This window comes from Colossoma macropomum, unplaced genomic scaffold, assembly GCF_904425465.1.
Source record: "Colossoma macropomum unplaced genomic scaffold, Colossoma_macropomum, whole genome shotgun sequence".
Taxonomy (NCBI): Eukaryota; Metazoa; Chordata; class Actinopteri; order Characiformes; family Serrasalmidae; genus Colossoma; species Colossoma macropomum.
The window spans coordinates 16,273,532-16,285,762 of record NW_023494806.1 but is presented as its reverse complement, the minus strand read 5'-3'; the positions used below and the strand labels follow the sequence as shown (position 1 = coordinate 16,285,762).

The window sequence follows — 12,231 nt, the reverse complement described above, 5'->3', positions numbered from 1 at the left end:
ACATGCACATTATAAGCTATGCAATTAAAATTAAAATATTAAATAAATGAAAATATTGTTCCCTGACAAACCTGAATATTAAACTAATGAAACTAATCCGATAACATATTAACAATTATATCAGACATGTATTTGTAATCCATATATTATGCATATTTGTCCAATATTCGATACCTATACATATATACACAACATATATGTGCATAAATTTTAAAACATAGGCCTGACCTGTTTTGACATATGTGCACATATAGCCATATGTCAGATTTCTGTATGGGAACTACAAGTGTCTTTTTAAAAAATGCAAAATGGTTTTAAAGAATTAGAGAATTATGAGCCTGTTGGTAAAGCTATTGTGAAACAATGTCTGAGGCATCAGGCCATAAATTGTTAATCAGACGCTTCAGATGTCTGCTTTCCTATCACTACCACTGTAAACAATTCTGACTCAGCACATTTATCGTGAGCATTTCACATCAAACCATTCTGAATGAATTTGCTTACATGCAAACTTCTTCACAAATCTGTGCAAAGTCCCTTTAATGAAGCACGAGCTCAATGATAAAAAATATTCTATACACCAGTAGCAATCAGTGGAACGTGGAATAGTGCAGTTCAGTAGAAAGTTTAGGTGATTTGTTTTGCCTGGTGTCTCTTAGTGAACTTGAGCAAGATTTAAAATAGTACACAAGGCTCGTCATATTGCCCAAATTCTTGTCGCCTCCTGAAGTCCAGCTCCTGGTAGTTGGAGCTCCAAAGAACACCCTGCTGAAAAAAGACCATTCGAACCATTCGGATTATAATCTGATGGCTCTGCTTTCTAATGGGAATTGGATTCATGGTTACCATTAGAGACCACTAGTTTCCTGCAGGACACTTTTCTAAAGATGCTGGAATTTTACATTTGACACACGAACGTGAAGATATGAAGGCAAACTTAAAATGAAACGAGCGTCACCCTGGAAAAGTAACCGCCAGAGCAGCATTATTTGGATGATTGTAATATTTCCAGGAGCAACAGATCTCATCGAGTTTAGTGACAGAGTGTTCGATTCAGTTTAACGTACCGATTCTATCGAACTGTCAGTTTTAACGAATCGAACCATTCACATATTAACACAGGAACGGAAATTGGCTACAGCGTAGCCAGAAAGCAATGTTCGCACCGTGTTCCGGTACTTTTATATTTTTTGGGGTTATATTATGAAACATTGGGATTGTATTGCAGCCATTCAGCTCGTAGCACGTGCTCTGGTATTGCGTAAGTGCTGCAAGAAACTGATTCAGTTGGACTTATGAATCGGTTCGGCTGACTTAAGGACAAGAACGATTCGTTTGTGAGTCGGACACTCGAGCTCCAAGCAGCTCGGCGATCTGTTAGCAGGGTCTGGGGGAAAGGAGTGGGACTGGGAGCAGCTGTGGCAAAATGTCCAACTAATCTCGAAAGAAAAGCCAACTTACGCAGGAGGAAAACATTACAGCCCTTTCACTGAGAGGGAAAAACGAGACGAGTGTCGGAGACTAGGGCGTAAGTGCGCATCGGTTCAGAGAGCGACTCGGAGCGTTTTTTTATCGGAACTCACTGGAAAGAAAATAACAGCCACATAAAAAGAAGACTGGCGCACACACTGACAATAAAAGCGCACATTCCCGTCAAGTGGACCGCTACCACGACCTGGCGTTTACGGGAAGCCAGAAAGGTTCGTTATCTTTCCTTATTGTCTCGTTTTGGTGTTTCTGTGTACATCATTTCGGAGCAGGCTTCTTATTTTCTCTCTCTCTCTCTAAACTCGAAACTCAGGAAACAATGAAGACATAACTCATCAAGTGTGCCCGTCAGCTAGCCTGGCTAGCATCGTGTGTGCCGTGGGACTAGCCGGAGCTAGCTAACGTTCAGTTAGCCTGTGAGCTAGCCGAGCTAGTTTCCCTCAGGAAAGTTTTTCCGCTTTAACAAATACTTGGAAACAGATTGGAAGAGGAACTTGAGGTTGAAAGCAGAGAAATAAGGGCAGGCTCTCTTCTCGAGTCACCCTCAATCCTCTGCTTTTCATGGACGCGGAGGTCAGGAACGAAGAGCGGGGCACCGTACCGTCAGGGACCGGGGTTGGGGTTACGGACGGCAGCAGAGGGCCTGACTCGACCCACTTTCCGTTTTACCCGAAAACTAGCCGGGTGCGGGTGAGCGACTTTCGCCAGCAGCCCTCCCGCACGTCCCCGGACGGGCTTCCCGACGTGATGATTTACCCGGTGCCCGGAGAAGAGCTGTCGGCCGCGGGGAGTGGCGGCCAGCCCGCGGCTCATGGATCAGGGAGCTCAGGGACTGCTGCTGGGGGAGGCTGCTATTCCCCCACCTCGGAGGGACCAGATAGCCGGATGTCGCCCACTTCAGCCGGCTCAGATGGGCCTTCTGTCTTCCCCCCACTGCCTCCACCGCCTCCCCCACCTCCCGGCTACGGGGCACACGGGAGCGTGGACGAAAGCGACCAGCAGGATGGACCGGAATACGAGGAAGAGGAGGCTGTTTTCTCCCTCTCTGCGCCACCTACTAACCAGTAAGGATGTTTCTCTTTCCGGTGTGATAGTGTGGTTGCTTGAAATGATTTCAGTCTGTTTGGTCCCTCAAAACCTCCTTGCTCTTCAAATGCCTCTTTACACTCTTGAGAAACGACCCAGTTCACACTTAGCATTTCAGAATTGTCGTGTTTAAAGAGAAAACTTCATTGCATGACACTTACATATTGTTTAATTTTTGTCTTCTTAATAAATAGGCCCATAAATAACAAACAAACATGTTATCTCCTGCCATCCACACTCTAAACCGTTGTGGCGAGTTTCAGTGACCCATGAAGATTTGGAGAAATGCACAACTTCGTAAGCATAATGATCGGTTAGAAAGCTATGCACGCTTATGAGGTTAGGGATCATCTTCCATTCAGCTGACTGATGTAGGCCCACCTTCCTAAAGTAATGTAAGGCCCAGAACAGATGTGCTGAACCTGCTGGCTGATTAATTCATAAAAAGTGAAGTTTACCACAGTGATGATGCTCTGTTGTGTAATCAAAAGCCACCTATGATAGTGTGGTTTGAAAGGGGTTCAGTTCGGCCTCAAAATCCCCAACCATTCATATCGGAGTATTGCTCATTTCACTCTTGCCAAATGACCCAATTAACTCTTGACACAATTCAGAATGGCTGTGGTTTATAGAAAAAGCGTTACCTCTGCGCTTGTCTTGGCTGTGTATCCATTACAAGGCCTAAACGACACATCAGACAACATTATGACAGTTGTGAGCATGCTGGCTATTCTTGGTTAAAATAGCCTCTTCTTCATTCACCAAACACTGTATGTATTTAAAAACTGAAGCCTGCACTATTTAAGGAATTCATACCAGTGTATGATATGTGCATGCTGAAGACACATATGACTAATACATGTACTGTGCACTAGTTGATCATCAGGCTTGCAGACCAACAGCAGCATACTTTTTGTTTTTGTGGAAAAAGAAACAGCAGTAAGAGCTGTGTTGCATCGCTCAGTTCCTGCTGTAGTAGACGTTATGTGTAACCTGTCACACACAGGTATTTTTATGTGGTAAAAGGCAAAGGTTTCATGAAATGCAGTATGAATATGTTTCCAAATGACGTCAATGGTTTGAGGTTTATCAGTGCACCAAAATAGTACTGAAATGAGTAATCATATCAGAAATACTCCTCACCGAGCCCGGAAATGTTAAGCGATACAAAAACCTGTCCAAACCGAGTGTTGTGTGTTTAAATGTGAGACGTGATGATGACTTGCCAGTGATATGGAGATGTGCTTCATTTACACATGCACGCTGTGATACTCATTTTTGTACAGTAATTAGATCAAAACCAGTGGGTGTTTTTGGTAACATACAAAGGGAAATTAAGTCCATCTTTTGAAAACTGACCAAGTTGTACCTTATTCAAACTAAGCTAATCCATTCAAATTTGAGACAGTGTTATTTTAGGTTTAATATACAGTGCTGTGCGAAAGCTGTAGACGTGTAACAAAATATTATATAGTCATTTTTCTGGCTAGTAAGGACTTATTTGTTAAACACAAACATTAGAATAAATACCAATAAACAATACATAGTGATTTTGTGCGTGTCAGTGTGTTAGCTTAACCATTTCCAAAGCTCTGCTTGAGGAAGGCCGGTATTTACAGTTACCATCAGATACCTGCTTCAGCTAACCATTCCTTTATCAAATTAAATCGTGCTGCTGATGCTTTACAGATCCATTCATTGGTGGAATGCACTGAAGTCAGGAGCAAAACCTGTGTTCCTCTAATTGTTGTCTTCTAACAAAAGAAATCAATTTACTGTTTTTATAAAAGTTATGTTTTGTTGTATCTATATCCATTCTAAATATATATCATGTTTTTACAGACAAACACACACTTATTGCTGCCTAGAGGCCGGTAATCACCAAACACAACGCAAATAAACGGCACAAAAACGTGCAGATTTGCAAAAGTTCTTTTGGAGATGGTAGCCCCCCCGTGTCACAAAGCAGAAGGCAAAGAGATTCTTTTCACGTTTGTCCAAAAGTCTGAATTGCTAAACAGAGCCGATTGGTCATATTAGTTGTTGCTGTGCCAACACTGTAACAACATAACTGGTTGCATAGAAGAGTTCGTGTTGCCACTGAAAGTTTGCAGAAATTTAACAGAAGCCAAATTAATGTTGCATTTTCACCTCCTAAAAAATCCTGCTTAGTGCGCAATATATTAATCATACACATTTTCGAATTAATTCATCAACACCTGTTATTCACACAAATTAATCTCATGTATTTTGCACAGTTCTGTACTTATGATGTTTACTGCTTATGGCATAATATTATGTATAGTATGCAGAGTTATATAATGTACCTCACATGCCCGCAGAATGTACTTCATTTTCTGATTTTCAACATTAAGTCAGCTTTCAGGAAGCCACTGTCATTAAATGAGCAGCATGTTACATATTGTTTTATTGCTTACAGCAAGCAGATTGCATGTCCCAGAGGCTAACTACATTCCCAAACCAAATGTCACTAATTTGACCTCAGCTGATTGCTAGTAGTGCATGGGACTCCACTAAGTGCTGATGCATGACAATATGTGATCAGGCATGTATCACTGTCTCTGTGTGCTTTACTAGTAAAGACTTGATCTTAGTGTTGATAGATGATTTCATTTCCTGGAGCAATTTTGTATTATTAGGAGAAAGTCCAGCATGTATTAGATTTTTGTTATGACTGCGTGACAGATTCTCTATATGGATGAAGAACGAAGAAAGCTGACAAATCGTAGCAATACAGGATGTGGAGGTGGGACTTTATTCTCTGTGCCTTTCAACAGTGGACCACAAGTGCATGCATGCTGTGTACAGTCATATGCAAAAGTTTGAATACACCCGGTCAGTTTACGTGTTTTGTTGATTTTCTAAGTGAAAATAAATTAATACTCCTCTACAAAAACGAACTTAAACATGGCATTTTCTGCAAGTTTTAGTTCAGTTCCTTTTGTTTTCCTCTTGAGAAAAAATCTATATATAAAATGTTCCTTAACTTTTGCACAGGCCACATTTTTATATACTTTCCCAATACCTTAAATTCAGCAAAGAAACAATAGTCATGCAGTAAAATTGTGTTCTTTGTAGATGATGTTCACTTAGAAATTCAACAAAACATGTCATTTGTTCAGGGGAAACCAAACTTTTACATACGACTGTCTGCTAGTCATGTCTGCAGATTTTCGTCAAATTATTTTAACTACATTTTTAATAAAAACTATCTAGTTATTATTTAAACAAAAACAAATTATGCAAATCTAAGGCCAGCCACGATAGAGAAGTTTTATTTTGCGCCTAATTTTTCATTTTTCTAGATCAGAAAAACATTGTTTATAATAAGTAGCCGTGTAAGTTTATTGCAGTGTGATGTTCAGTGATTGCCTGAAAATGCCTGGCAGATAATCATGGCAACACCAGATAAAACTAAGAGATTATAAGTTATTAAACACAAGATCGATAACAAGGCCTTTGCCTGCCAGAGAAGGATGAGGTTGAAGTTGTGCCAGTTTGGGGGGAAAAAAAATCTCTGCCTTGTAAGGAGTGACATTCTTAGACTTTATTGTACATTGTGAGCAATTGGTTTTCTGATTAAAGGCAAATGTAGGGATACACTTCTTTAAGCTCCTCCTTCCACTTCTGAAATTCTTCCTGACTTTTCACATCAATATGGTCTAAGTGACCACAGTGTATATAAACTGGTTGTCTCAGTTAATCATGATCTGTTGAAATTGTCTTGTATTTGCCAGATTTATGAAAGGAAGTAAGTGGTCCTGGTCTCCTCAACATCCAGTTCGCCCACTACTGTGCTCCTGCACACGAGTGTCCAGTTAGTCACTATTATGGAATGTGTGTTTGCTCAGTAGACTAGTGACCCAAATAAGGACGAGGGTGCACTTGCGGCTGATAGACCCTGACAGACATGGTTGGCAAGTTCAGGAAAAGCCTGGCTGCATTCTGATACTCGAGACCAGAGGTGCGCCATAATCTCACACTTCAGCAGTCATGCAAACCCAGCTCTAAATCAGAAAGCTATCAGTAAAAGGCTGTTCTATATCCATGGCCTGTATCTGTGTACAGATAAGGATATGGAACAGCCGTATTTGTGGTTGACTGAAGACTCGATTCACCATATTTATTATTATTATTATTATTATTATTATGTTTTTTAACCCACTGTGTTCTAAATGACAACATGAAACACACTAGCACAAATCCAGAATCAAAGTTGCTAAAATAGACTCATAAAAATGCATCGATGCCAACATTTCAATCCCCGCTGTGACATAAGCTGGAGTACACTGCTGCGCCAATGAGCAAACGCAGTGAAGGAGGCTCTGATCACAAGAAGTGTTGCTGACTCTGTCAGTTGGACGCAAAATCACTGGCTGCTTTAAACATTCCGCCCTGGCAGATTCTCACCCGACAGGGACTGTGTGGTTTTAGCCAGTTTCTTAAACACCCACAGTCACAACTGCTTCCCCAATATGGGTGAAGACATGAAGGCCAGAAAAACAGAGAGGCAGAAGAGTCGACGTTTTCTGCCAAAGACGGTCTATGCCGACTTTGCTTTGTGTGACTCAGTAGAATTACAAGGTACAAATGTTAATACTGTGATGCTGTCCTCCACTGGAGCGCTGTATGATCCAAGATAACTAATGTAGCGTAGCTAGCTAATGCACTTCATTTAAAATCAACTAGATTTGAATGATCTAATGCTTGCACTCATTTACACTACCAACTTAACTCTAAATAGTTTACTCAGTATGGTATCAGACTGCTGATTTTTTTATCTTGTCTGATTCTGATTGTGCTTCCTTTACTAATACTCCTTTTTAAATTTATTTATATCCTCTTGGATCATGGAATCTCAGATTTCACCACAATTACATTAAATTATTTGTTAAGATTCAGAATTATTAAAAGTAAACTGAGTACACAAATGTGACTGGAGGGACTACACAGTATATATTAATAGGCTATAAAAAAGATTTGGGCGTTTGAAAATAGCGCAAAAATGTTATATTGGATGAGAAAAGGGTGAATTCTTTTTTGAATGTCATTATAATTGTTGATTACAATTGAATAACATTTTATAGTCAGTGCAGTTAAATCATCACAGTCTGATGTGTTTCTGCATTTTAACTTTGTCAGTATTTTGAGTGTGTAATGTATATTGTCAGGACAAAAGGATGAGCCTTAAAGCAGGTTATATATATATATATATATATATATATATATATATATAGTATATATATATAATTTTACATGAGGCATTACCCATAGAATAGGTTCTTGTCCTTTTCAGAGTAAGTTTAATGCATTACTGTCTGTTCTATATAATAAATGACTGGGATACTTATCTTCTAGAGTGGTGCATTCATCTCAATCCTATAAATGAAGCTTGATCATCTATCTGCTGTGCCATTTCCTTAATTCAATCATGACAGTGGTTGTCCTTGTATTACTCTATTCCCCTGAATTTGTACTGCGACGAGGGGAGCGCTGTAGAATAAATAGCTTCTGCTCTGGGATGCACAGCCCTATTCCTTAGTGCATTGTAAGCAGGCACCAATGTGTAGTGCAGTGTGAAAAACATTGACGAGGTTAGACAGGGTCCCGTGTTGGCAGCGTGTGTGACTAAACTTAGTGCTTTGTAGTGCGCCAGAGACAGCCACAATCGTTCATGCCTCTGTACAGTGTAGTTCATTCATAAACAGTAGGGCCAGCAGGGGGATAAATATTGCACAGATGCTAACTAGCCTGCTGCTTAATGAAGCCAAAAAAGAAAACTCCCAGCGAGGCCGCACTCGCCTGAAAACGCCAAAGCCTGAGCTAAAACAAACAGCACGCTTGAAAATGAGTAGTTGATCTTGAGTTTCCACGAAGATTAGAGCGGATTTTGAGTCATAAACAGTTTCTCTTGAGAGCAGGGAACAAAAGAGAGATGGATTTAGAGATCCGTGCCACTGCTAGCGTCTTTGCCAGATATACAGTGGCTCGTGAAACTTTCCATTCACTGAGGTGTTAATTGAACACTCCTGCTGCTTAATTGTCTTTATAGAAACATGGAATGCCGAGTGGCAAAGATTATGCAGAGGCTGCTTAAGCAACAAAAGACTCGCCTCAGGATAGACTTCTCTCTCTTCTTTTATATTGTAACTTTAGTAATTCCTTGTGGGCTAAGCATGCTCATGAGCCTAGTGTTTAACATGCCTTTGCTTGGCATTGATTAGGCCCTATGTCTTGTTATGAACCTTCAGCAAGTTGCTTTGTATATTTAGACAGTCTGAGTTGGATTATTGGTGGCTTTGTATGCTCTCCTATTTATATTAACATTATATATTACTGGCCATTACGTTGAACTGTTTCCCACACCTGGACCCCCAGCCCCCCAAGTATATTGACCATCACCCAAGCGTGTTTTGTCCTATTTTAACAATTACCGAAAGAATTAATATTGTTATGACTAAACAAGGGCACACTTTGGATAACATGAGGTGCAGTATCAGCTGCTGTTTCAGAAATACTGTTCAGTGCTGCATGTGCAGTAAAAAACTTGCATTGCAAAATTTTAAGACAACACATTAGTGGTGCACTGAAATTCAAGACACACCTGGCCAAACAGCAAAGCTTATTATTATTTTTAAAACTTGCCACTTTCTGGGGAGAATAAGCTTGTTTTTAATTGATAAAATCTGTTTTCATTAGGCCAAAACTGAGCTGACAATAAAACCAGTTTACATAAACATATTAATCAATAAAATTGTTGCGCTATGTAGGCCACAGAATGTACCTATGAAATCTAACATTCTTGACAGCCTAGAACAGTTGGCCATTCAGTTTTCTATTTTTTAGGTATACTTCACACTTTGGCTTGGTTAATATTTTTGTTATTTCTAAAACTGCCTACAAATGGTATTGCTTTTAGCTTGACCTGTATTATGCGTATCAGGTGGATTGTTGTGTTTTTAAGTGGTTTCATGCCTGTTGTTGAAATTGCTTGTTTTACATCCCTTGTAGAAACCAGGAAGTAGGTTCTTCAGGCAGATTTCAGATTTTTTGTGCAACTTTCTTTGCACTCCAAACAAAAAAGGTAAAGGTAATAATACAGTGTTTCTCAAAGGTCTGAAATAAACCTGACGGGAGCCGCTGAACATTCTCTCTGTCTCTCTCTCTCTCTCTCTCTCTCTCTCTCTCGCTCTCTCTCTCTCTCTCTCTCTCTCGCTCTCTCTCTCTCTCTCTCTCTCTCTCTATATATATATATATATAATATATATATATATATATATATATATATATATATATATATAATATATATATATATATGTATGTATGTATATATATATATATTAGAATGTTCAGCGGCTCCCGTCAGGTTTATTTCAGACCTTTTGAGAAACACTATTATTAACTGTATTGGTGTCATAACACTATTAATTTAGTGGTATTCATGGATAATAAAACTGGGATAACTGCAGTGTATGTTATTTTTGGGTGCATCTCATTGTTTTGAAAGAACAGTTAAAAGTACACAAAAGCTAAAATAAATAATGTTTCCTTTGTGGAAATGTAGTTTCTGTCTGGTTAATGTTTACACTTCTGTGCAAGGTTCCCTTTTGGTAAAATTTTAAGAGATGCAGAACGGAACAGTTCAACCCAAACAAGCTATATCAGGGTTGTAGGACATTCCTTAGCCTAGAGCACCACTACTCAGGAAGAAATGGGTTCGGTAACTTTTGTTAATGCAAACTTAAATATCTGACGTTGTCAATGTTGCCTGGTGCGACTGTCAGATATATTCAAGATTTGAGAAAGATGTTTGTTTTTGCCAGTTTAAATGTTTTTGCCTTTGTTTTAGGAGTGGTATTCTGTCATATTTGCTGTCATAAATATTGATGTAGACATCAGTTGATGTAGTGTAACAATTAGAGACAAACGACCCTCTTGGATGAAACATGAACTTGGTCCAGTGCTTTGTCAGTAGGACCTGTCAGTGCCTCACTAATGAGAACCTTTTCTACATGGTTTAGCTAAGCCCAGACATCTGTAGTGATGCATAACATTATTTACATTTTTTAAAAAGAAGTTCATCTCACCAGTTCTTGCTATCCTGTATAGCAAGCTTTCTAGGCATGTGCAGTGTCATCACTTAAAAAAGCGAAGATGGGTTCACATATGCCATCATATAGGTCTGCTTGTGTCCCACTATTTAGGAAATAACCTCTTATTGCAGTAAATTACTATCATCCATACACTTACATACCTTTTAAGCTGTTTTACAGTAACTGCATTGAATTTGAAGAAATACTTATTATTATTTTTTTTTTTGAGAATAATTTAGTTGTTTGTCTGGAAATAACAGCATTTATGGAAATACTGTGTGGAATGTTGGTTTGAACATCAAGTTATTGTCCTTCCTAAGTGCTCTACGGACTGGACAGAAGCTCAGAATTATGCATTTCGTGTTGACTAAAATGTACAGCACGATACAGCACTGCCACTGCTCCACAGTCACTGCTCACTAAAGATGATCTTTTAGCCCTCCATCTGTATGTCAGCGGACAGTACCCATGTGCTACTGCTCTCACTGTTGCTGAGTCTAACAAGCTGTGACACTCTGTCATGTGTGAAGAAAAACAAAGCTGTTTCGCAGCTGTTCCTGGACCCCTTCTCCACTCTACCTTTTTTTTTTCCAGTGTGGAAACTTGAGAAAAAAAAAACAAACGTCCCAGTTAGCCCAGGCAATTTGCATAATGGTTGAATTTTAAGTAACCCAGGAGGTGTTCAAATTCCAAAATGCCATGATTGTCCTGGGAGTGTAGAGAAATACTCACAGAGCAGAGCTCCATGACATGTCATCTGTGAATTGTTGTTTTCACATTGACTAGAGGTCTACTGGTCCTGAATTTTTTATGGACAATTTTGTCAATCCAAACAGCCAGTTTTAGCTTATTGACCTATTTTTAAGTTTTATTTACTTATTTATTGTAGCAGGCAGCTAAAACATTATTAATTAACTTTTTTTAACCTGAAGTTTTCATTTTGCAGTTTTAACAGATGCACGAATATGTATGCTTTTCAGACAAAGTGTTCAGAGGAGCATAAATGTTCATAGATAACATGCTATACTAATTTGGCTCTTATAGCCTTTACAATTGAGCCCTAGCACATTTATACTCAGTAGGTCAGTTTAAGACAGAGAGTACAGCGTAGAACAGCAGAGAATGCATGAATGCACGTATGCTTCCGTATGAAATTTTTTAAGTTTTTTGTTGGGATAGTTGAATACTGTTTGTTTAAAATTTATATATTACAGTAGGGAATATAGTTCAAATGCTATCTTTTAATTCCAAGTTGTGTTTTTATTAGCCAATATAGCAACAGAAAAAAAAGAATTGCCTGTGTAGTTATTTGGCTCAGATTATGTGTCATAAAATTAGCTAAAACGATCTAAATAAATTGTCCGATTGCAGATCATGCGTTAGCAGCAAAAACGATTGATTCTTGCCGTTTCTGATTGTTCACCACTAATATTGACCTTTACAAACAAGGCTGTGATATATGTATGTGCGGTGAGCCTTCTAACCTATCAGCAGTGTTTTTACTGTATGCTATGATCTTTGATGATTCACAGGTCCAGAGATT

At 39.0% G+C, this 12,231-nt stretch overlaps 1 protein-coding gene across 1 annotated transcript in view; it reads left to right on the top strand.

Moving 5' to 3' along the window:
- Positions 1 to 1,326: 1,326 nt before the first annotated feature.
- The window catches only part of rasa1a (RAS p21 protein activator (GTPase activating protein) 1a), a 39,653-nt gene continuing 28,748 nt past the window's right edge, over positions 1,327 to 12,231 (top strand). The window contains exons 1-2 of the mRNA XM_036597850.1: positions 1,327 to 1,700; positions 1,802 to 2,552. Coding sequence (XP_036453743.1) covers positions 2,050 to 2,552 — 503 coding nt within the window. The 5' untranslated portion in view covers positions 1,327 to 1,700; positions 1,802 to 2,049. The remainder of the gene's footprint in view (positions 1,701 to 1,801; positions 2,553 to 12,231) is intronic.